Source organism: Eumetopias jubatus, unplaced genomic scaffold (assembly GCF_037043125.1).
Source record: "Eumetopias jubatus isolate StellerSeaLion01/CBP00866 unplaced genomic scaffold, mEumJub1_p1.0 scaffold_10, whole genome shotgun sequence".
Taxonomy (NCBI): Eukaryota; Metazoa; Chordata; class Mammalia; order Carnivora; family Otariidae; genus Eumetopias; species Eumetopias jubatus.
The window spans coordinates 97,169,775-97,196,510 of NW_028274816.1; the positions used below are offsets into that span (position 1 = coordinate 97,169,775).

The 26,736-nt window shown below is 36.0% G+C and overlaps 1 protein-coding gene across 1 annotated transcript in view; it reads right to left on the reverse strand.

Annotated features, from left to right (window-relative positions):
* Positions 1-26,736, reverse strand: part of LOC148163371 (uncharacterized) — a 143,230-nt gene that overhangs the window by 450 nt on the left and 116,044 nt on the right. Inside the window, exons 25-41 of the mRNA XM_088027057.1 lie at positions 19,855-19,908; positions 18,539-18,643; positions 18,004-18,057; positions 17,106-17,210; positions 16,432-16,488; positions 15,702-15,806; positions 14,794-14,847; positions 11,930-12,034; positions 10,439-10,492; positions 9,748-9,852; positions 8,886-8,939; positions 7,575-7,679; positions 6,405-6,458; positions 5,638-5,742; positions 1,695-1,748; positions 727-780; positions 354-455 (exon numbers count right to left, since the gene is read on the reverse strand). Coding sequence (XP_087883183.1) covers positions 354-455; positions 727-780; positions 1,695-1,748; positions 5,638-5,742; positions 6,405-6,458; positions 7,575-7,679; positions 8,886-8,939; positions 9,748-9,852; positions 10,439-10,492; positions 11,930-12,034; positions 14,794-14,847; positions 15,702-15,806; positions 16,432-16,488; positions 17,106-17,210; positions 18,004-18,057; positions 18,539-18,643; positions 19,855-19,908 — 1,326 coding nt within the window. The remainder of the gene's footprint in view (positions 1-353; positions 456-726; positions 781-1,694; positions 1,749-5,637; positions 5,743-6,404; positions 6,459-7,574; positions 7,680-8,885; positions 8,940-9,747; positions 9,853-10,438; positions 10,493-11,929; positions 12,035-14,793; positions 14,848-15,701; positions 15,807-16,431; positions 16,489-17,105; positions 17,211-18,003; positions 18,058-18,538; positions 18,644-19,854; positions 19,909-26,736) is intronic.

Here is a 26,736-nt window from a genome sequence, read left to right on the forward strand (position 1 = left end):
TACTCAGAATATGTTATGAGCCTGGAGCTGAAGAAAAAATTTTAAATATTAAAAATATACTTATTTCAAAAATGTAAATTTGACTTTCTATTTCATAAAATATCCACTCTTGAATTTGATGATGAAAAGATGGTATTCAAAAGTGGCTTTCTTGTTCTCAGAATTGGGGAGACTCTTCTAGTGACCGTGCCACCTGTGTCCAAATACTACATTCCCAACTTCTTTGTCAGTGTTATTGTCTCATCTCCAATCTTGACATCTTCTGCATGAAAAGTTCCCTTGTTCCATTCCTCTCATTGCTAAAGGTACATAAAACCTAAAGCTCAAAATCCAATGATATCTCATATGCTCACCACTGACAGGCAGGTTTTGTTTCAGATCTTCAAGTTCCTTGTCAGTGAGCTTGATTCCCATGTTGCCTAGAACAGTTTCCAGGTTCTTGATGTCAACCTTCCCTTAATCAGAAAGAGAAAGGCCTGTGAGGAAAATCTAGTGACTCTAAAAATGTTATTTTTAAGTTTAAAATTTTCTAGGGAAGAAGGGTCTTTCTACCAAGACATGAGACTAAAATTTTATTACCAAAACATGGACACCACAAAGTCCAACTCTAGACAAATATTTACAATAAGGAGTACAGTAACAGAATCAACATGGCAATTAAGGTTAACAGTAAAATACAGTTCTGTTCCAATAGGAATTCTAGGTTTATAGTGACTTTGTACTCACCTGTAATAGCTTTCACTGCTTCCATCAAGTTAGGCAGATCAACATTCCCATTCGCTACATAAGCCCAAAAGAGACATATAATCAATGACATGAGCTTAGAAAAAGATATAAATTATTTATTTAGTATAATAAAGTCCAGCTGAATTTGACTCACATCCCAATTTTAATTGACACGCCTTTAAACAGAAGATCAACAGATGCCCTAGTGCTCACCATCAACTTGTAGTTGTCCTGACAATTCAGCAAATTCCTCTTCTGTGAGTCTCAATCCCATATTTTCCAAATTAGTATGCAGTTTATTCTTTTTCATCTTCCCATCTTAGGAAAGAGACAGTGAAGCAATATTTGAAAAAAAAAGTTATATGTAGCAAAATTAAAAAAAATTTTTAGTAAAACTTAACTTTAATGACCACATATTATTAAAACAAAAGAGACAAAACATAAAATATATTTCATGCCTTTGTTATCGTTAAATTTCACCAAGACTAAAACCCCAAATAGACTTGTCCACTTGAAGACCCAAGGAGAAAGTCAAGAGAGTCAGAATTAGAATTATATTTCCTTTAGTCTATTCTTGTTGACAAGCTTACATAATAAAACAGGGTTAAGGGGCTTGAACAAATAGAACTGCAGACCACTAACTTAATTACTCAGCACAGAAAGTAGGGTAATTTTTGTTTACTGACTCAAAATATTAGTTATCATTGTAGCTGATCATTCTCTTCAATAATGACCAGGGTTTTTTGTTTGTATTTGATAGAATTGATTTTCCTTTTTGAGAAAGAGTTGAAAAAAATCTAAGATGATACTGGACTTCCTGCCAAGAGAAAGTGTATATTAACAGCAGATGGAATGTAGTTATGCTGAAAGAATCCTAAGTAAAAACTTATATAGGACCAAGATTCATGCTTGGATGATATATCTGGAGAACCTAGATAATATGCCTTATAATTTTGTTTCTTACTTACCATTGAGAGACTTCATAGCCTTCAGTAATCTATTACGATATAACTTTCCATTAGCTGAAAGAAAAGTCATAATTCATGTAATGGCAAAATGAATATGTGATTCACAAAAATAGCATGAATAGAATAATTTTGGAAACAGAAAATCTAGTCTTTTATCAATATATAAAAATCAACTGTTTTTTTTTAAGATTTTATTTATTTATTTATTTGACAGGGAGAGAGAGAGAAACAGCATGAGAGGGGAGAGGGTCAGAGGGAGAAGCAGGCTCCCTGCTGAGGGAGCCTGCTTCTCGATTCCAGGACTCCGGGAACATGACCTGAGCTGAAGGCAGTCACTTAACCAACTGAGCCACCCAGGTGCCCACAACTGTATTTCTATACTGTTGCAATGAGCAAACCCAAAAGGAAATTAAGAAAGCAATTCCATTTACAAGAGCATCAAAAAGAATAAAATGCTTAAGAATAAATTTAACAAAAGGAGTACAAAATTTATACTCTAGAAACTATCAAACATTGTAGAAAGAAATTAAAGAAGACCTAAGTAAATGAAAAGACATCCTATGTTTATGGATTGGAAGACTTAATATTGTGAATATGGCAATACTCCCCAAATTGATCCATGGATTCAATGCAATCTTATAAAAAATTCTAGCTGGTTTGTTTGCAGTAATTGATGAGCTGATCCTAATATTCATATGGTAAACCTGGGGCCCCAAATAGCAAAAATAATCTTGAAAAGGAAACAGAAGTGGGGGACTCACACTTTTCTTTTTTAATATTTATTTATTTATTTATTTGAGAGAGAGAGCACGCTCACTTGCAAGTGTGCATGGGTGGACAGGCAGGGGAAGAGGGAGAGAATCTCAGGCAGGCTCCCTGCTGAGCACAGAGCCCCATATTGGGCTCAATCCCACAACCCATGAGATCATGACCTGAAACCAATACTTGGACACTTAACCAAATGAGCCATCTAGGCAACCCATACATTTTTCATTTTAAAAACTACAAAACTACTGTAATCAAGACAGTGGGGTACTGGCATAAAAGTAGATATATAGATCAATGGAATAGAATTCAGAATCCAGAAATAAGCCTTCCAGTTTATGGTCAATTGATTTTTGACAAGGGTACCAGCACCATTTAATGAAGAAAGAATAGTCTCTTCAACAAATGGTGCTGGGACAACTGGATATTCATGTGCAAAGAGAATATTCTTTTGGATCCCTATCTCACACCATATACAAAAATTAACTCAATATGGGGCACGTGGATGGCTCAGTAAGTTAAGCATCTGACTCTTGATTTTGGTTTGGATTGTGATCTCAGGGTCATGAGATCAAGCCTCGCAAAAGGCTCTGTGCTGGGTGTGGAGCTTGCTTGGGATTCTCTCTCTCCTTCTTCCTCTGCCCCTGCTCACACTCTCTCTCTGTAAAAATAAATAAATAAATAAATAAATAAATAAATAAATAAATAAATAAATAAATAAAATTAACTCAAGATGGATCAAAGATCTAACTATAAGGGCTAAAACAATAAAAATGTTAAAACAGCTGTAAATTTTCTTAACCTTAGATTAGACAATAGTTTTTTATATATGACACCCAAAGCACAAGCAGCAAAAGAAAAAAATTATAATCTGGACAACAAAATTAAAAACTTTTGTGCATCAGGGAACACTATCAAGAAAGTAAAAAGATAATTCACAGAACAGGAGAAGACTCTTGCAATCATATATCTGAAAAGGAACTTGTATTTAGAAAATATAAGGGACTTGTATCTAGAATATATAAAGGACTTTGATTCAATAATAAAAAGATAACTAAATTTAAAAATGGACAAGGGATATGAAAAGATTTTCCTCCAAAGGAGATATACATTTAGCCAATATACACATTAAAAGATGCTTAACATCATTAGCCAGCAGGGAAATCAAAACCAGAATAAGATACCATCTCACACTCACTACAATATAATCAAAGGACAGATAATAATAAGTGTTGATTAGGATGTGGAGAAAGTGGAACTCTGGTACACTGCGGGTGGAAATGTAAAGCAGGCCGTCACTCTGGAAAACAGCCTGGTTTCCTCAAAAGGTTAAACATAGAGTTACTATATGACCCAACAATTTCACTCTTAAGGTATATACTCCAGACAAAAGAAAATATGTATCCACATAAAAACTTGTACATGCATGTTCAGAGGAGTATTATTCATAATAGCTAAAATGTCGGTTGATCTTTGAAAAACAGGGGTTTGAACTGTGCAGGTCCACTTATATATGGAGTGTTTACAGTGCTATAAATGTATTTTCTCTTCCTTACGATTTAGAGAGAGAAAGAAAGAGAGTGCAAGAAGGGGGAGGGGAAAAGGGCAGAGGCAGAGGGAGAAAATCTCAAGCAGACTCTGTGCTGAGCCTGGAGCCGCATACCAGGCTCCATCCCAGGACGGTGAGATTGTGACTTGAGGTGTTATCAAGAGTTGGAGGCTTAATCAACTGAGCCGCCCAGGCACCCATCTTCCTTACAATTTTTTCTTTTCTTTTTTAAAGATTTTATTTATTTATTTATTTGACACAGAGAGAGACAGTGAGAGTAGGAACACAAGCAGGGGGAGTGGGAGAGGGAGAAGCAGGCTCCCCACTGAGCAGGGAGTCCGATGCGGGCTCGATTCCAGGACCCTGGGATCATGACCTCAGCCAAAGGTAGATGATTAACGACTGAGCCACCCAGGCGCCCCTCCTTATGATTTTCTTAACAACACTTTCTTTTTTCTAGCTTACCTATTGTAAGAGTATATAATACATATAGCATACAAAATATATATTAATGGACGGTTTATGTTATCAGGCTTCTGGTCAACAGTAGGCAATTAGTTAAGTTTTTGGAAAGTCAAAAGTTATACATGGATTTTCATCTGCACAGGGAGTCAGTGCTCCTAACCCCTGTGTTGTTCAAGGGTCAACTGTACTAATACATAATAGGATAGGGATGGACCTTGAAAACACTGTGCTAAGTGAAACTAGTCACAAAGGACCACATATTGTATGATTCTATTTATGTACAACATTCAGAATAGGAAAACTGATGGAGATAGAAAATAGATTAGTGGTTGCTCAGGGCTGAGGGGGAATGGAGAAATTGGGAGGTGATGGTCAATGGGTATGGGGTATCTTTCTGGGATAATAAAAATGTTCTAAAATTGATTGTGGTGATGAATGCACAATTTTGTGAATACATTAGAATTCACCGAGTTGTATACTTTACTGGGTTAATTGTATGGCATATGGATGATATCTCAGTAATTCTGTTAAAAATGTTTTACCCAAAATTTTCATCTTTATATAACAATGAAATTAAGGAAGAGAAGCCTTTTTCTATATGATAAACTTGTCCCCTTGAGTGGGCTTACTGTACTGTATAAATATATCTTCCCTTTCTTTTTAATTCTCACTTTTATCTTTAATTTCTTCCACTGCTCTCTTATCTCTTTCTTTTTCCTTCTTATGGTATAAGCCCTGAAGGGCAACAAGTAGACATTTGTTAGCTCTGATGGCAACTCACATCTGAGGAATTACTTGGCTTCCAAAATAAACTCTAAATGACACTTACAGTTTTTATATGTAGCTTACATGTTAGTTTTTAAAAAATGTTCTAGGGACACCTGGGTGGCTCAGTCGTTAAGCATCTGCCTTAGAGTCAGGTCATGATCCCAGGGTCCTGGGATGGAGCCCTGCGTCAGGCTCCCTGCTCAGCGGGAAGACTGCTTCTCCCTTTCTTACTCCCCCTGCTTGTGTTTTCTCTCTCACTGTGTCTCTCTCTGTCAAATAAATAAATAAAATCTTAAAAAAAAGTTCTATCATGTTTTAGAAGAAATTAAAATTTTCATGCAGATCCACAAAAATCCAAGTTCCCTGGAAGCTTCCACAGACACTTGTATGACTCACCATCAACTGGCAGTATTTTCAGCATCTTCTCTAGTTCCTTATCTGCAAGCTCAATTCCGAGATTTCTCAGAACATTTTTTAGATCACTTGACTCAATCTTCTCACCTTTGAAAATAGGAAATTTGGTATACATCTTTATTTCACATAGCAATAATTATTTCTAATGAAAAAATTATTTTAGGACAATTAATATCATGTCCTTGTTTTCAGATTGAAGAATAAAGTAAAAATGAAACATTCTCAACTACAAAATCAATATAGGTGTTAGGTCAAATTTATTTCCTTAATATGAACATGAGAGTTTCTTCTAAAATCAGGGGCAGACTACTTTCAGAATAAAATTTGATCTATTAATTAAAAAAATAGATGCTTACATGAATTTTTCTTTGAAAAAAGTATTTTAATTAAAAAATAAGAATTATATGATAAATACAATGAAGACATTACCTCAATCAATTTTAGGCTCCACTCTCTGATTTGCTGTGTCATTCTATACTGTGGTTATTAATCACTGGTGAAGTGAATTATATTATTGACATAAACAACAGATTGCAGAATTTGAAAGCAAGAAATAGTATGATAATTTCATTGCAAAAACAAATAATTTTATAACAATACATGAAACTCTAGAGACAAATACTTCATTAATAAATATAGAGAAATACCAGAATTTATAAGTCAATGATGGAGTAGTAGAAAATATCAGGAAAAAACAAAATTTAATGTAGATAACTGGAATCCTAATTTTATGGTAACTTTTCACTCACCTGTAAAATCTGTGATGTTTTCCATCAGTGTTTCTAGAGGAATTTTCTCATCAACTATAGGAGAAGATCAAAATCACAGTATATTATAGATATCATATGGTATAGATCTCATATATCATATAGAGCGCATATATTATATTATGAGATACAATACCAAAGTTTGTGGAAAAACAGAGGAACGATTATAATAGTTGCACTTCTATGTGTCAGGCCCCATCCTAATTGTTTTATATATTTATTTAACCAATACTGTTGAACACACTTTCTAGATTATTCTCACCAGTTTTTATTTATTTATTTATTTACTTTTTAATTTTTTTAAAGATTTATTTATTTGACAGAGAGCGACACAGCGAGAGAGGGAGCACAAGCAGGGGGAGTGGGAGAGGGAGAAGCAGGCTTCCCGCCGAGCAGGGAGCCCGATGCAGGGCTCGATCCCAGGACCCTGGGATCATGACCTGAGCCAAAGGCAGCCGCTTAATGACTGAGCGACCCAGGTGCCCCTCCCCAGTTTTTATTTTAAGACAAGCATGAATAAGAAGAAAATTCTAAACACGAAAAACAAACAATTGCAATGATGCAATTTGGCTTATAACATCTCAAATTTATTTGTGTAAGAGGAAGTTATTCAGAAGTGAGTGTGTTGAAAGATCCTGCATTCTTATATTCAAAACTGGAAAGGCTACTAACCATGATACTTGTAGACAGCATAAAAGTCACACATATCCCACACATAAATGATACTTGTAGACAGCATAAAAGTCACACATATCCCACACATAAATGATACTTGTAGACAGCATAAAAGTCACACATATCCCACACATAAATGATACTTGTAGACAGCATAAAAGTCACACATATCCCACATATAAATGATACTTGTAGACAGCATAAAAGTCACACATATCCCACATATAAATGATACTTGTAGACAGCATAAAAGTCACACATATCACACATATAAAAAACTGTTTTATTTTTGACTTTGTTAACTAGATACTCATCAACTCAAATGACATTCTTTGTGTTTTAGTCATGGTTATGGTGTATCACCACATGGCTCTTGGGCCTTCCCTTCCCCTTATGGAAAAGGACATTTCTTCCCTCAAAGGTTTTTTTAATTAAACTTTCTCCAGGGTTAACCAGTGTATCTGATAACATGCTTACCACCAACATGCATGTTTTCAGCCAGATCTTTAAGTTCAGTATCTGCAAGCTTGATCCCCAGGTTGTTCAGAATGGTGTCCAGGTTGTCGATATTGACCTTCCCGCCTAAGAAAAATAACAGCCCGTCAAGAATATTAAATGACTCCAAAAGAGAAGTTCTTATACTCTTTTGATACACATATCTGATTGTGAATTGTTAAGCATTAGATCATTACTCACAAAATTTGCACACTGTTTCAGACAGGTTATATACTCACTAAAGCCTATTCGAGGATTCCCTCAAAGTCTAAAATTTACCTAAAGAATATTTGCTCTAAAGTGAAAAAAGTAAATTAAATAATGTTCAACAATGTTAGCACAGAGGCCAAATATTTTAAGTCCTCAACTACAAAGTTAGCATTAAGGCTACTTCCCTTGAGACTTGTCTCAGGGACCAGCCTACACAAACACAAAGTTTTAAAGGGCATTCAATACTGAAATTAGTTTGAGAAAGAGAGCAAGGTACAGAAATAGAGGCTCAGAGTATGTACAAGTCTCCGAAGAAGTGAATGAGAAAGGGAAGAAAGAGATGGAGTTGTGGCCAAAGAGGGGTGCGAAGAGTTTTAGTTTGCTTATTTTATAGGATGGGATATGTTGAGCATGTGCATGGGCTGAAAGACTTGTCTGTAGAGGAAGAGGTTGAAAATGGCAAATGGGGTGAGGTCTTGTGGATGTGGGAGAGGGTGGAGTTAAGGGTATCTTTGTAAGCCTTGCAGAGGAAGAGGTACTCCTCACTCATCCTTTGATACTAGGATGGGTGTGCTTAAAGATACCTGTAAAGGTAGGGATTGGGGATAGAAAGCTGAGGACTACCACTCTTGCTAGCCTCAATTTTCTTTGTGAATAAAAAAATTCTGGTGGAAAAGAAATAAATGGTGTTTAATAAATGCTCAGGGAATTCTGGTACTGGAGGTAAACATTCTTTAGTTCTAAACAACTACAGGTTGCCTTTTGATGAATGAACTTCCAGTTTAGTTTTTTCTGCTATTTATTAAATTCCGTGAATCACTGCTAATCATTTCTATATTTTTTTGCTATGCAAACTTGAAATTTGATATTTTTCCTCCTGAAAATTTGGAAAATGACAAGAAAGTGTGGTGTTTTACTTCCAAGATAGAAGATGAGATTATCTTCTAAGATAAAGATTGAGTTCTAAAAAAGTATACATTTGCAATCATTATATATGACAGATGGCAGCAAATTCATATTTCAGAAACAGTATAAAATGAAGATCTCATATTTATTTGCATTCTCATTATGTTTCTCACTCACCTTTAAGAGACTTCACACCTTCTAGCAATCTGTTCTTAAAGACCTTGTTATCATCTATAAAAAGGGGCACAATTAAGGTCATAGAGAAATGATGTGGCTTTTCACTAAAATTATTTCAGTAAAACCGAGATTTTCATGATTTACTCTAGAAATTTCCCCCATTAAAATAAATTTTGAGAGAAAATTAGGGAAAGTCTATAATACAGTAAATCTATCCAAAATTTAGCACACAAGGCACACTATAATATGCACAATGTTTTTGGTAATAGCACCTCTCACTTTTTATCCCCTCCCAGTTTAACACCCCTCCTTCCCTTGTTTACTTCCCACAACTGCCTGTAGCTATCTACAAGGTAAGGGTATCCTCAGAAATGTATTCCCCTCAATGGTATGAGTCAATATGATGGGCATGCTTATTCCAAAACGGAAAGTTAAACTGCATAGATGGAAATTTCCCTCAGGAATAAGTGAACCTTTAAATTATTTTGAGATGGGCATTGTTTGTTTATTTATTTTTGCGTCTTAACAGATGGGGATAGTTTGAGTTTTTGAAAAAATCTCAAAAGGAAACAAAACAGATGAACATAGGGGGAAAAAAAGAGAGCAAAACCAAGAAACAGACTTAAATATAGAGAACAAACTGATGGTCACCAGAGGGGAGGTAGGTGGCAGGATGGGTGAAATAGGTGATGGGGATGAAGGAGGGCACTTGTTGTGATGAGCATAAGATGATGTATGGAAGTGTTGAATCACTGAATTCTACACCTGAAACTGTATGTTAACTAACTGGAATTTAAACGAAAATTTTTTTAAAAAGCTTAATAAAACCCTTTAAGGTCACATCAATATTTGAAATGCTTACCATTGAAAGGCAGATTTTTCATCAGCTTCAAACGTTCCTTATCTGTGAACTCTATTCCCATGTTTTTCAGAATAGTTTTCACGTCTTTGGCATCAACCTCTCCTCCTTAAAAAAGGCAGACATCATTACATATATGAATTTAAAGGATCACCTAATGATTCCAAATAGGGAAAAATCAATCTATGGCTATGTAGCTTGAATATGTACAGAATAAAGAACAAAGGCCAATGAGACCTCTCCATGTATACCGACTATGACATTCACAGGAAAAGAATTTGATCGCTAAATGCTAATAAAGGAAGTCACAATCATATTGACAATGGCAAGGCAACTCTGAACCCAGTGAAATTTACATCATGTATCTATCTATTCAATTAGAATATTATAAATTACTTATTCAAATAATTGTATCAAATAAGGTAAGATCTTATTTAGTCTCATTTTTGTAACTTTTCTGTAGTCTTTACTAAAATTTTACTTTACATATTATTTTACTAATATAGAATTTGGCTGTTCTAAAAGAAAGAAGAACAAAACATATAAATAAAAAATATACCAGAAAATAAATGAATTGCTAATAATTTAATGAATAAGGAAATAAATGTCATTAACTAAATGGCAATTGAGGGATAATGATAAAATATAGTTACTATAAATACTAAATGTCTTAGATTGATAATTTCTCACTTACCTGTAGTAGCTTTTACTCCATCCATCACCTCTTTCAGACCAGCCATCCCATTAGCTACAAGAAATGGCACAATGCAAATAAGCGCAGAACACAAATCTAAGACATATATTTTGTGGAAACAATTACATGAAAAATTCCCTATATTTTCATTTTACCTGAGATCATTTATTAAATGTCTGGATCTCAGGGAGTTAAAATGATCTCCATTAATACAAAGGTTTCTTATAGCTTAGAAACTTGGTCAGGAAAAGTGTGTTCTTCCTAGTGTTTTGGATGCCATTATAAGCCATAGTTGAAGATACTATTGGAGTTGGCCAGGTACTCTGGAAACTTTACTTCATGTACCAACAAACAGCTGAGGAAGGGACCATTAATCTAGCCTGGTATGTTCTAAGATTGCTTCCTACAGGAGATAATGCATGAACTACATTAATGTATCAGAGTGGTTGATCTGAAATATGGAAGAATGGAAAAGAATTCACATGGAGAAATTAAGAAAAGGGAAAAGTAGAGGGGCATCATGCTATGTGTGTATGAAACCACAAATAGTTCAACATGGCTTGAACAGAAGGAAAATGAGAGAAGATATATCCAGACAGGCAGATGGAGATTGAAAGTATTCTTATCATAGTATATGCTATGATAAGAATCTTTGAATTCATTTTAGAGTGAAGATTTCAGTAGACAGAAGGATAGAAGAATGGGCCTGTTGACTTCCTGTTTTTCATATCCCTGTTATTTTGCTTTCTTATTATCTACACTTATTAGAATCCTGTGAGCACCCTCTGCAATTCTTGGTATACATAGGGAAAGGTGATGCTATTTTAGATTAATTATAATGAAGACCCAAGATTTATTCTGACTTTAAAATTAGGCTCTCCTCCAAGTATCCATTGATAAATGAATGGATAAAGAAGATGTGACACACACACACACACACACACACACACACACACACAAGACTATTTTTTAGCCATAAAAAAGGATGAAATCTTGCCATTTGCAACAAATGGATGGAGCTACAGAGTATAATGCTAAGTGAAATAAGTCACTCGGAGAAAGACAAATACCATACAATTTCACTTATCTGTGGAATTTAAGAAAAAAACAAACAAACAAAGAAGAAAAAAAAAAGGAGGGAGAGAGACAAACCAGGAAACAGACTCTTAATTATAGAGAACAAACTGGTGGTTACCAGAGGGGAGGTGGATGGGAGAATGGGTGAAATTTGTGATGGGGATTGAAGAGTACACTTATCATGACAAGCACTGAGTAATGTACAGAATTGTTGAATTACTATATTGTACACCTGAAATAATATAACATGTATGTTAACTACACTGGAATTGAAACTTAAAAAATTTAAATTAAAAAAACAAAATTGGGCTTCCTCCAAGCTTTCTAACATGTATCTGTCAAATAAATCTATTTTTAAACATATCAGTTATAAAGCAAAATAAAAGATGCCCTGAAGATAGCTGTAGTGCTCACCATCAATTTGTAGGTTTTCTGACAGCTTTGTAAGTTCCTCTTCTGTGAGCTCAATTCCCAGTTTTTTTAGAGTGTTTTCCAGGTCATTTGCACGAACCTTCCCCCCTTAGGAAAGAGATAATGTAGGACTATGAATATAATATGAAAAAAAGCATATTATACCAAAATTTTGCATGCGTATCAACATTCTATTTATTTATTTTTTTAAACTCTTTTTTTTTAAGATTTTATTTATTTATTCATGACAGACAGAGAGAGAGAGAGAGAAGCAGAGGGAGAAGCAGGCTCCCAAGGAGCAGGGAGCCCGATGCGGGACTTGATCCCAGGACCCTAGGATCATGACCTGAGCCGAAGGCAGACGCTTAACCATCTGAGCCACCCAGGTGCCCAACATTCTATTTATTTAATATGTTTTTTTAAGGTGAGGTGAAGAATGTGGTAATCATTTTGCAATATTTAAGAGTACCAAATCATCACACTGTATACTTTAAACCTACATGTTATATGTCAATTATGTATCCTATGGCCAACTGACTGAGGAAGAAAAAAAAAACTGAATCTGAGCCACTTTGGCTTCCTGTTGCTATGAGTCTACAAGTAAAGAAAGGGATGACTTTACTGGTTGGAGTGATTTATTCTGACCATCAGGGGAAACCAGGCTGCTGCTACTAGACAGTGGGGATAGAGATAAATATGTCTAGAATCTAGGACACCTGCTGATATCCCCTTGCCTTGTGATTAAAGTTAATTGTAAATTAAACAATCCAATCCAATACAGACAGGTCTGATAATGGCCCTTATCCTTCAGGAACAAAATTTAGGATCACCTACCAGGTAAGGAGGTAGGAGCAGCTGAAGTGCTTGGTTAGAGAAAGAGCAGTATGAAATGGCAGTGGGAAAAGAAAGATAAATACTAGCTACAACAACATGACCAGTTGCTAACGAACTGCACAAGATTGTAACAGTTATGAGTATTTCTATATATATTTTTAAAAGATTTTATTGATTTATTTGACAGAGAGAGACACAGAGAGAGAGGGAACACAAGAAGGGGAGTGGGAGAGGGAGAAGCAGGCCTCCGGCTGAGCAGGGAGCCCGATGAGGGGCTCAAACCCAGGACCCCAGGACCATGACCTGAGCCGAAGGCAGATGCTTAACGACTGAGCCACCTAGGCGCCTCTATATTTTTTGATATAGATATATTTGTGAATATTTTAACCAATTCTTTTCTTTTAATCTCCTCCCCCATTTCCCTGCATCTACATAAAATTTGTGAACAGTAGTTAGCCTTATATATCCTTAAGTTATAGGATGTCAAGGAAGAATGTGAGTCAATTAGAAAATAAACATAAGCTAGAGGTGGATAGAGGGATAGCTGGGATTTTGTAACATCTTCTGAGAAGAGAGTGAGCATAGTTTTGGTTATATGAGAAATTGTTATTATTATTAGAAATATAAGAGAGGCTAAAAGATGTATATATGGATGCCAAGGGGAAGATGATGGTAGACTGTTAACTGTGTCAAACTGGCTAAGCTGGAATTATATTTCTAGGACTTCCCTTCCCTATAGAGTTCTGGCCTGCCCCAGAAAATGTTGCATGAGATTTGGAAGGCACAAGTAGAGCAGCTGCTCCTACACTCTAAAGGTCAGTGTCAGGGGGGTCCCTGGGTGGCTTAGTCCGTTAAGCGTCTGACTTCTTGATTTCGGCTCAGGTCATGATCTCAGGGTTGTGAGATCGAGCCTAACCTTCCCTGCCTCTCCCTCTGCTCCCCCACCTCCAACCCTGCTCTGGCTCACACACGCACTCTCTCTCTCTCTCTCAAAAAAAAAAAAAAAAATTACAAAAAAAAAAAAAGGTCAGTGTTGGGTTCCAGGTGCCATTACAGCCCATGATATTGTTCTTAATCTTCTGGACTGCCTTGTTGGCATGGGGTGGAAGCTAGTCTTGGCTAAGCACATGTATATCTCCTTGGAGACAGATGCCAGTTTCTTTTCCAGGTCACTTACATTCTTAAGGGTGAGGGAAATAAGATTCCGGTTTGTCCTCATGGGTTCTCATTTTTTCTCGTTCTCCCCAACTCTGTCACCAGTTTTTCCTCCTGAGTGCTGGCCTTACTGACTACAGTGATGGCAGGACGTTAGGCCCACAACCAAAAGCGGGGGCAACAGCTTTCAGAGATTTCTTCACCAGCTCTCACAATTGCCTAAAATCTAATCCTTACAATAAATCTTATTCCATGTCACTCATAGTGATTTTGCTTCCCTAATCAAGCCCTAATGGATATAATAGTCATAAATTCTATTAAACTAAAACAGAACAAAAAAGAAAAATGTATTTTGTGTCTTTGTATATTACCTTTCAACAAAGTCAAAATCCCAAATAGATTTGTCCAAGTATACAAAGTCAAGAAAATAGTTAAAATTAGAGCTTGTCTTAGTAACAAGCCTATATAACAAAACAAATTAAGCGGATTAAGCAATTGGAACTGCAGACAACCAATATAATACTTGTATGCAATAAATAGGGGCTATAAATATATTTTTTTGCCTGAGTTTCTATATTAGCTATCCATAGAGTTGACCAGATCCCTTGAATAAAGCTAACCCTTCACTTCACTTACACTGTGACTTCCTAGGTTTGATTGATTTTTGTGGGGTAGGGGTGTACAAAGTTGAAAAAATGCAAGAGTATATGGAATTTCCTACAAGATAAAATATATGCTGTTATCAGTTAAAATGTGGATAGACTGAAAGAATCATAAATATGGAATGATATCAAAGTGAGGAGCCAGGATTCATAACTCAATGTTGTGAAGTTGGGGAATGTCAGACAATATGACTTTTAACTGGGTTTCTTACTTACCTTTGAGAGATTTCACAGCCTTCAGCAACCCATTTTGATATACCTTTCCAGCAGCTGTAAGAAAATCCATATTTCATTTAATGGTGAAACTAACATGGAATCACAAAAATGGCATGAATTAAATAATTTCAGAAATAACATTTTAAGAAGACTTGTCTCTAATTTTTAGTTTATTTCATCTTATATAGCAAAGTTTGAAATAGAAACTTCTCTCATGGTGACAAATATTCCTATTCCTGAGGGAGTCTACTTGCTCAAACATGAGTATAGCTTCCTTTTTTTTCTTTCAATTTTTAAAATTTAAATTCAACGTAGTTAACATACAGTGTTATTAGTTTCAGGGGTAGAGTTTAGTGATTCATCAGTTGCATATAACTCCCAGTGCTCATTACATCATGTACCCTCCTTAATGCCCATCACCCAGTTACCCGATCCCCCCGACCCACTGCCCCTCCAGCAACCCTCAGTTTGTTTCTTATAGTTAAGAGTGTCTTATGGTTTGCCTTCCCCTGTTTTTATCTTATCTTATTTTTCCTTCCCTTCCCCTACATCCATCTATTTTGTTTCTTAAATTCCACATATGAGTGAAATCATATAGAACTCCCCTTTCTTTTTATTTCTGCTTTCTATCTTTATTTTTTTCTTCATGGATCTCCAATCTCTCTCTCTCTCTTTTTTTCTCTTCTCATGATATAAACAAATTAGTGGCTTGACAGGTAACAACATGTTTAGTTGTTAATGTCAACTCTTGTCTGAAGGGTTACTTCCATTATAAATTCTAAGACATATAACTTAGAACTTAATTTAATATTTTTTCTTTTGCATTTTTGGAGGAAAATAAACAGAAACAAAGTTGGAGATATTTACACAGACTCACAAAAGACCATGGCACCTCTATGATAGCTCACCATCAACTGGCAGTGTTTTCAGCAGCTTCTCTTTTTCCTTATCTGTGAGCTTAATCCCCAGGCTTCCCAGGAAATTTTTCAAGTCACTAGAATCAATCTTCTCACCTTTCAAGAGAGGAGATGGTACATGTATGAGCTTTAGGTACTCTCATATTATCCCAAGTTATAAAATATGCTCTCTGCAGCTTAATGATATCTCAGTTTCAAGATGAAGAGTTAGGCAAAGATATTCCCAATTGTAGAACCATTGAGCATGACTTATGGTATTTATAAAATACCATGTTTAATATAAATTAAAAAGTTTTTCTAAAGTCGGGAAAGACAACTTCCAGAATAAAATCTGATGAGTGAATTAAGGTCATGCAGATTCTTATCTAAATTATTCTTCAAAAAAATTTGATTGTTTTGGTGAGAATTATTGATGATTTCAGTGAATACATTATCTCCATCACTTCTAAGGTTTACCATATACATTTCTAGGTGATGTTCAGTTAAACATTTGTGACATGAAGCATATTACTTACACAAGCAACAGAAAACTTAGGATTTAAAGTTGACATATAGTCTTGTATTCTATTGCAGAAGCCTTCCTAATGCCAATCCAAGGGGCCTTAGAAGCATGTATTTAATAATGAAACATCAGAATTTAATAAGATACTAGAAATGCCACTGGGAAAAAAAACGAATATAAAAGACTGAAACCCTAGATTTACCTTAACTTCTCATTTACCTGTAAAATTAACTTTCACTTCATTCATTGGTCTTTTTAGTGAAATTCTCCTATCAACTGTAGGAGAAAATCAAACTCACACTGAGATTAAAAAAGACTCACAAAATACTGTGAAAGACAACATGGGAGTAAAGATAATAAATCCTCACTTACTTTGTGCCAGGCACTATCTTAAATGCCTTACATATGGTTACTTAATTAATACTTACTGAATAATATTTTTCTAGGCTATTGATTTATTCAGTTTTTATTGTCTTCCTTAATATTAGAAAGAAAAGCTTAAATATAAAAATATACCATTTCAATAATATAAATTTTACTTAAAGTTCTATAATATTTCAAACCCCTATGTGTTAGTAATGGGAAGAAATTCAGAAGTACCATCATTTAAGTTGCCTGCATTTTTCTGTTCAAAATGTGGAAGAGTGTTTTCTAGTGACCATAATATGGGTAAAGAACATAAAAGACATACATACAAAGTGCAATGTTTTCATGTTGGTTTTGGTAACTGCGTGCTTTTATGCTGGTTACATGCTTTGCCCATATTTATAGCTTCTTGATTACTATCAGGGTAGATTACCATTCCTAAGGCCCCTTTCCCTTGGACCACTGGCTATGGTTCTTATACTTAAGCTCTCCCAGCATGTAACTATGGTATCTGAAAACTTGCTCACCATCAGCAGGGAGATTTTTAGTCAGAACCTTAAGTTCCTTATCTGAGATCTTGATTCCCATATTATCCAGTATAGCATTCAAGTCGTTGACATTGACTTTCCCATCTAAGGAAAGAGACAGTCCATGAAGATAATTATATAACTCTAAAAAAGAGGTTCTTAAACCTTTTAGAGACACATATCCTGTTATGAATTTCATGAACCAAATGTCTGTGTTCACAAAGATTGTGTATAATTTCAGGGGGGTTATGTATTCTTCAAAGCCTATTCACAGACACCCCCCCCCCCAGTAGTAGGGTTAATAATGCTTGTTGTAAAGTGTGAAAAAAAACCCATCAATTTTAGAACAAGAGACTAAGGACCTTATGTCTATAGAGAAACTCAACTATGACATTAGAATTAAGGTCACTTCTCTTGAGACTTGTCTTGGGGACCAGACTATAAAAAACAAAGTTTTAAACAGCACCTGAATAAATGCTAAGTGAATTCTAGTCCTGGAGGGAAACATGTTTTACTTCTGAACAATATTTTGTTATTTGTTCAGAAGTAAAGTAGAAACAATATTTAATTTGATGACCGAACTCCCAGTTTAGTATTTATCAGCAGCTGATTAAATTCCCTGAGTCAGTGCTAATCTTTTCTGTTACATTTTGCTATGCAGACTTGAAATCTGATATTTGTTTTCTTGAAAAGTTTGGGAAAATCTTGAGAAAGTGCAAGACTTTCTTCCTAGATATGAAGTAAAATGTTGGCAGCTAAAGTGAAGCTTGATCTTCAGTGGGAACATAAATTTACAATCAGTGTATATGAGAGATAGCAGCATACACTAATATCTTGGAAACAGCGTAAAAGCAAAGATGTCATATCTGTCTGCACTTTCATTAGGCTGCTCACATACCTTTTAGAGACTTCACAACTTCTAGCAACCTGTTTTGAAAGATCTTGTCATCATCTATAAGAAAAGGGAGAATTTTAAGTCACAGAGAAATGTGGAAAATCACTAGGGTACTCCTGGATAAACGGCTTTTCAAGAGTTTTCACTAGAAATTTTCTCTTATAATAAAATCTGAGAGAAAATTGGGTGAAATTTAGCACATCAAGCATTCTACAACACACACACCTCTTTTCTTCTCCCCATTTCTGCTTTATTCACTTCTAAACAATCCTTTTCCTCTTTCCACAAATCCCAGATTAAGCCTTTTTTTTTCATGTTTGATAATAACACTCATCATTATGGAAATGCTGTTTCCCAATCTAAAAGTAAAACTGTAGATAGGGATTCATTTCAGGTATAAATGGACATTCTAAAAAAAATTTTTTTTGAGATGGACTTTCCATCCTGGAACTGAGGAAATGGAGATAATTTTAGAGATTCTCACAGACACAGAAATCTAAAGTCCCTTTTTGGTTACAACAGTATTTAAAACGTTTACCCTTAGAAAGAAGATGTTTCATCAGGTCCAAGCATTCTTTATCTTTGAGCTCTATCCCCATGTTTTCCAGAACAGTTTTCACATCATTGAGATCAGCCTTTTCTCCTTAATAAAAACATTAAAATGATGACATCCATGGAATTTAAGTACAATCAAATGATTGCAAATAATAAAACTAAATTTTGATGCCCATACAAAATGAGTATGAGCTGGGGAAAGTGAGGGTCGCTGAGCTCTGACCAAATACACAGAGGTAATGTCAGTCACAGAAACATAATTGGTTTTCTAAAGGCTAATAAGAGAGGGTAATCTCACTGGTATCCATGATAATGTACCTACAGGATTTCCAACTATGGAGAACATAATTAACCAAGGGCCCCATCTTCTGCTTTGAAATTAATCTGTGTTTTTTTGTACTAAGTCCATACCTACCATTGGCACTGATCAAGGGCTGGGTGCAGCTCCTAAGGGAGCCCTCTTCCTGGGGGATATGGGATGATGACTTTAACCAGAGACTTTTTTTTTTACAGATTTTATTTATTTATTTGAGGGAGAGGGAGAGAGAGACAGAGCACGAGCAGGGTGGAGGAGCAGAGGGAGGGGGCGAAGCAGACACCCCGCTGAGCAGGGAGCCTGACGCAGGGCTGGATCCCAGGACCCTGAGATCATGACCTGAGCCGAAGGCAGATACTTAACTGACTGAGCCACCCAGGTGCCCCTGACCAGAGGATTCTTGAAAGCAGTATTGCCAGACCTTCCTCAGACTACATGGCAATCTAGGATGCTTCCACCCAAACTTTTCTTCCTCTTTCCTTCACTTGGTGTCATATTTGCATTGCAGTCTGACAGCCTCCCAGTGTTTTCACTTTCCCTCCTTATTTTCTATTGGGCAGGCATTTCCTGTAATAATGTCCTTCACATTTAATCCTCCTTCTTGGAAGGCTTGGACTAACATACTCAAAATGACAATGACAAGAAATGGGTATTATATATCTTTTTTGTTAATTAGTAAACTGCAAACAGTGTATCCTGATCATTCTACTGACATGAAGAACATATCATCTCTTCTTTAAGTGATTACCAGGGTCTTTTCCAAAGATCATTTCACCTTTTATTATAGATTTTGGCTGTCTTAAAATAAGGAAAATGAAGTGTATTAGTGGAAAACACATCAGAAAATATTCTGGGCTACTGGGTATGAAAACATTAAACAAATAGGAGGTAAAGATGATAGAATTAGCATAGCAATTAAGGCATGAAGAAAAATAGTTACTATAAAAATTAGGATCCTATGTTTACATTAACTTTTCACTCACCTGTAACAGCTTTCACTCCATCCATCACTTTACTCAGATCAACTTTTCCACTAGCTATGAAAAGGGATAATTGAGACATGTAATCAATGTAACGAGCTCCAAAAACATATATAAAGGACTTATGTTGATGGAAAATTCCAGATAAGTTTCATTAATATCATAATTTTACCCAAACTTTCATTAAGTCCCTGAATTTCAGGGATTTAAGCTCATCTACAGGGATTTAAGCTGATCGACATATTTGCAAAAAGATGTCTTGGATATCGGAGTTTGCACAAAGAAAAAGGTACAATACCAAAGGATCATTGGTATTGGTTAGCTATCTGGTAATCCTTCAGGTGTTGCCATGAGCCATGAGTGCCACAGCTCATATAGGAATCACTAATGCAAACTAGGGTGTTAAATGATTGCATCCTGGAGTGTGTAGTGCATGAGCAAGTTAAAACATCAGACTTTAACTTAAAGGAAAGGGGAATGCATAGAAAGAGCCTTCTACATGGAAGGGAGTCTGAGAAATGTAAACAAAACAAAACAAAACACCAAAAACCTAGGCACAATATATACAATGTATAGATAAGCAACGTATGGAGAACCATAGTCAGTTCAGCATGAAGAATGAAGTACGGATTTGGAAGAGGAAAGTTCATATAAGACAGGCAGGTTGGACTCAGATTATTGAGGGATTTGTAAGCTATTTTAAGAAGCTTAGCCTTTATCTAGGGGGCTAATAGAATCATAGTGAGGTTATAAGTTCAGGAATGATATGGACCAATTTGCATTTTAACCTTCTTTAATTTTAAATTATAATTACTTTTATTATTACAAAATTACATTAGTATTGAAATAAAGATAGGGTGATGTCATCAACATGGTGACATAGGTTGTTCCCAACTTCAGTCCCCCTCACAAAAAGATCATCTTACCAGTATCCATAGACAAGACACCATTATGAAAATCCCAGAATATGGTGGTGAGGCTGAAGCACCTCCTTGAACTACAGGGACTGAGAAGGACTGCCTTAGAAGGGTAAGAGAATTGGCTACACTCTAACTGTACTCCTCCTCTCTGAGGCTGATACAATGCTGCACTGAGAGGGCTTCCCAGAGCTATAGTTTCTCTGGTGGGAGAAAGAGAGCCCAAGGCATTCATCTAGCTCCTCCAGAGCTGTGGGTTCCTTCCTGGAAGGCCCACTTGGGTCTTGTCCCATAGGTATTGTGGGAGGAATCCATGGGACTTGACCATTGGAGATCAGATTGAGATGGGGAAAAGGAGCATGGCTTATAGCAACCAGCACTTGGATCTTAGGCAGACTCTGTTTTTCCTAGCAGCAGTGCCTGAGTAGATATCCTAGACAGCAGGTTTGCCCATCTGCACAGCAAAGCTGGTGGCCCCTCTTGCCAGGGAACTGTGCCTGATTTGGGTCCCCAGCCAATAAGCCATCCTGGCCTTGGTGCCTGTTCTGCCACCTCACCCAGGTGAGGAAACAAGTTCACGGCTCCTGCCTACTGCTGAGGGTAGCCCTCTGTCCCGCCTGACCAGGAAACCTATTGAGAGCATTCCAGAGACTGTCCCTCTTGCAGCAGTGCCTGAGTGAAGAGCCCAGGCATTGGCTCTGTCCATCTGCAGACAAACCCACATCTAACATCATACTCAATAGTGAAAGGTTGAAACACTTTTCTCTAAAATCAGGAATAAGACAAGGGTGCTTATGCTCACCACTTCTGTTCAACATAGTACTGTAATTCTTAGCCAGAACAATTAGGTAAGAAAAAGAAATAAAAAGCATCAGAACCAGAAAGAAAGAGTAAAATTGTCTCTATTTGCAGATGACATTATTTTATATACAGAAAATCCTGAAGACTCAACCAAAAAAAAAAAAAAAAAAAAAACCAACAAAACAAAACCTGTTAGATTTAATCAATGAATTCAGTAAAGATGTAGGATACAAAATCAACATACAAAAATCAGTGGTGTTTCCAAAAACAGACACATAGATTCAATGGAACAGAATAGAGAGCCCAGAAATGGACCCTCAACTCTATGGTCAACTAATCTTTGACAAAGCAGGAAAGAATGTCCAATGGCAAAAAGACAGTCTCTTCAACAAAAGGTGTTGGGAAAATTGGACAGCCACATGCAGAAGAATGAAACTGGACCATTTCCTTACACCACACACAAAAATAGACTCAAAGTGGATGAAAGACCTAAATGTGAGACAGGAATCCATCAAAATCCTTGAAGAGAACACAGGCAGCAACTTCTTTGACCTCAGCTGCAGCAACTTCTTCCTAGAAACATCACCAAAGGCAAGGGAAGCAAGGGCAAAAATGAACTATTGGGACTTCATCAAGATAAAAAGCTTTTACACAGCAAAGGAAACAGTCAACAAAACCAAAAGACAACTGACAGAATGGGAGAAGATATTTGCAAATGACATATCAGATAAAGGGCTAGTATCCAAAATCTATAAAGAACTTATCAAACTCAACACCCAAAGAACAAATAAAACAATCAAGAAATGGGCAGAAGACATGAACAGACATTTCTGCAAAGAAGACATCCAAGTGGCCAACAGACATGTGAAAAACTGCTAAACATCACTTGGCATCAGGGAAATATAAGTCAAAACCACAATGAGATACCACCTCACACCAGTCAGAATGGCTAAAATTAACAAGTCAGGAAACGACAGATGTTGGCGAGGATGCGGAGAAAGGGGAACCCTCCTACACTATTGGTGAGAATGCAAGCTGGTACAGCCACTGTGGAAACAGTTTGGAGGTTCCTCAAAAAGTTGAAAATAGAGCTAGCCTACAACCCAGCAATTGCACTACTGTGTATTTACCCCAGAGATACAAATGTCGTGATCCGAAGGGGCACATGCACCCCAATGTTTATAGCAGCAATGTCCACAATAGCCAAACTATGGAAAGAACTTAGATGTCCTAGATGGATAAAGAAGAGGTGGTATATGTGTACACACACACACACACACACACACACACACACACACACACAATGGAATACTATGCAGCCATCAAAAATGAAATCTTGCCATTTGCAATGATGTGGATGGAACTAGAGGGTATTATTCTAAGCAAAATAAGTAAATCAGAGAAAGACAAGTATCATATGATCTCACTGATATGAGGAATCTGAGAAACAAGTCAGAGGATCATAGGGGAAGAAAGGGAAAAATGAAATAAGATGAAACCAGAGAGGGAGACAAACCATAAGAGACTCTTAATCTCAGGAAACAAACTGAGGGTTGCTGGAGTGGAGGGGGGTGGGAGGGATGGGGTGGCTGGGTGATGGACATTGGGGAGGGTATATGCTATGGTTGGTGCTGTGAATTGTGTAAGACTGATAAATCACAGACATGTACCCCTGAAAAAAATAATACATTATGTTAATAAAAAAGAGTTAAAAAAAAGAAGCACATATATAGGCATACCTCAGAGATATTATGGATTTGGTTCCACGGCATGACAGTAAAGCAAATATCTCAATAAAGCAAGTCAAATGAAAAAAAAATCAGTGGTGTTTCTATACACTAATAATGAATTATCAGGAAAAGAAGTAAAGAAAACCATCTCATTTACAATAGCATCACAAACAATAAAGTGCTTAGGAATAAATTTGGAAGAGACACCCAATAAATGGAAATATATCCTGAGTTCATAGATTGGAATAATTAATACTGCTAAAATGTCCTTACTAAGCCAAAGTCTTCTATAAATTCAATGCAATTCACATTGGGATTCCAATGGCATTTTTTACAGATATATAAAACATAATCCTAAAATTCATTTGGAACCACAAAAGCCAAACCAATCCTCAGAAGAAGAACAAGGCTGGAGGATCACACTTTTTTTTATTTCAAACTATATTACAAATCTATAGTAATCAAAACAGTATAGTATTGGCATAAAACACACACACTTAGACCAATGAAAGAAAATTAAGGGCCTAGATACAAATATTAGACAAGGGAGCCAAGAATACTCAATGGAGAAAAGAAAGTGTCTTCATTAAATGGTTCTGGGAAAATTGGATATTCACATGCCAAAGAATGAGATTAGACTCCTGTCTTAGACCATTTACAAAAATTAACTCAAAATGAATTAAATACTTAAATGTAAGACCTGAAATCATAAAACTCCCAAGGGAAACAGACAAAAAGCTCTTTGATGTTGGTCTTGGCAATGATTTTTTGGATGTGACACCTAAAGCACAAGCAACAACATAAAAAATAAGCAAGTGAGACTACATCAGCCTGAAAAGCTTCTCTTCACAGCAAAAGAAACAATCAACAAAGTAAAAAGGCAACCTACAGAATGGAAGAAAATATTTACAAACCTGGTAAGAGGTTAATATCCAAACTATATAGGGAACTGATATGCCTCAATAGCAAAGAAATAAAATAATACAATTTAAAAATGGGTGAAGGACCTGAAAAGACATTTTTCCAAAGAAGATATTCAAATAGCCAACAAGTCCATGAGAAAGTGGTTCATCCTCACTAATCATCAGGTAGATGCAAATCAAAACCACAATGAGGTATCACCTCACACCTGTTAGAATGGCTAGTATCAAAAAGACAAGAGATAACAAATACTGGCAAGGATGTGGGGAAAAGGGAACCCTTGTGCACTGTTGTGCACTGTTGGTGAAAGTGAAAATTGGTGCAGCCAATGTGAAGAGTACGAAGGTTCCTCAAAAAATTAAAATAGAACTACCATATGATCCAGCAATTACACTTCTGTGTATATATCCAAAGTAAACAAAATCACTATCTTGAAGAGATATCTGCATCCCCACTCCATTGTAGCATAATTCACGATAGCAAAGACATGGAAACAACCTAAGCATCTATTCAGTGGATGAATGGATAAAGAAAATGTTGTGTATATATACAATGGAATATTATTCAGTTATAAAAAAGAAGAAAATCAACCATTTGCAATAATATGGATAGACCTTGGGGGCTAAGTGAAATAAATCAGACAGAGAAAGGCAAATACTGTATGATCTCCTTTATATGTTTAATCTAAAAGAACACAAACTCATGGAGTTTTTTCTCTTTTCTTGCTTCTGGGTAACTGTGTTATTTAAGAAAGTCTCCCTCAACCTAATGTTACAAAATATTCCAATTTTTCCTAATATTTTTATTTATTTATATTTCATATTTAGAGCTTCAATTCACATAGAAAGTATTTTTGTTTATTGTAAGGTAAGGTGATTTCTAATTTTTTTCTTTTAGACAGATAGCCAATACTATTTTAAAATCATTCTTTAATATATATCACGATAGCCATTATACTGGGATCTATTTTTTTAACGATTTTGTTGAGTCTACTTATTTATCTATTACTTGCCAAAGAAATTTTGTTTTGATTATAGTAATTTTATAATAAGTGCTAATATATGGTAAGGCAAATCTCCATTCTAGTTTTCTTTTTTCATAATTTTCTTGGCTATAGTTGGGGATTTCTTCTTTCATTTGTTCTTTTTTTAAATTTAATTTTATTGAATTATGTTAGTCACCATACATCATTAGTTTTTGATGTAGTGATCCATGATTCATTGTTTTCATATAACACTCAGTGTTCCAGGCAGTACATGCTCTCCTTAATACCCAACACTGGGCTAACCCATTCCCCCACCCGCCTCCCCTCTAAAACCCTCAATTTGTTTTTCAGAGTCCATAGTCTCTCATGGTTCATCTCTCCCTCTGATTTCCCCCCCTTCATTTTTCCCTTCCTTCTCCTAATGTCTTCCACGCTATTCCTTATGTTCCACAAATAAGTGAAACCATATGATAATTGACTTTCTCTGCTTGACTTATTTCACTTAGCATAATCTCCTCCAGTCCCATCCATGTTGATGTAAAAGTTGGGTATTCATCCTTTCTGTTGGCTGAGTAATATTCCATTGTATATATGGACCACATCTTCTTTATCCACTCATCTGTTGAAGGGCATCTTGGCTCTTTCCACAGTTTGGCTATTGTGGACATTGCTGCTATGAACATTGGAGTGCATATGGCTCTCCTTTTCACTACATCTGTGTCTTTGATGTAAATACCCAGTAGTGCAATTGCTGGGTCATAGGGTAGCTCTATTTTTAATTTTTTGAGGTACCTCCACAGTTTTCCAAAGTGGCTGTACCAACTTGCATTCCCACCAACAGTGTAAGAGGGTTCCCCTTTCTCCACAACTTCTCCAACATTTGTTGTTTCTTGCCTTGTCAATTTTTGCCATTCTAACTGGTGTAAGGTGGTATCTCAATGTGGCTTTGCTTTGGATTTCCCTGATGGCTAATGATGATGAATCCCGATATGGACCTTCAACTCTATGGTCAAATAATCTTCGACAAAGCAGGAAAAAATATGCAATGGAAAAAAGACAGTCTCTTCAATAAATGGTGAGGGGAAAATTGGATAGCTATATACACAAGAATGAAACTCGACCATTCTTTAACATCATACACAAAGATAAACTCAAAATGGATGAAAGACCTCAATGTGAGACAGGAATCCATCAAAATCCTAGAGGAGAACATAGACAGTAACCTCTTTGACATCGGCCACAGCAACTTCTTTCAAGATACATCTCCAAAGGCTAGTGAAACAAAAGCAAAAATGAACTTTTGGGACTTCATCAAGATAAAATCCTTCTGCACTGCAAAGGAAACAGTCAACAAAACAAAGAGGCAACCCACAGAATGGGAGAAGATATTTGCAAATGACACTACAGAGAAAGGGCTGGTATCCAAGATCTATAAAGAGCTTCTCAAACTCAACACCCAAAAAACAAATAATCAAGTCAAAAAATGGGCAGAAGACATGAGCAGACACTTCTCCAAAGACATACAAATGGC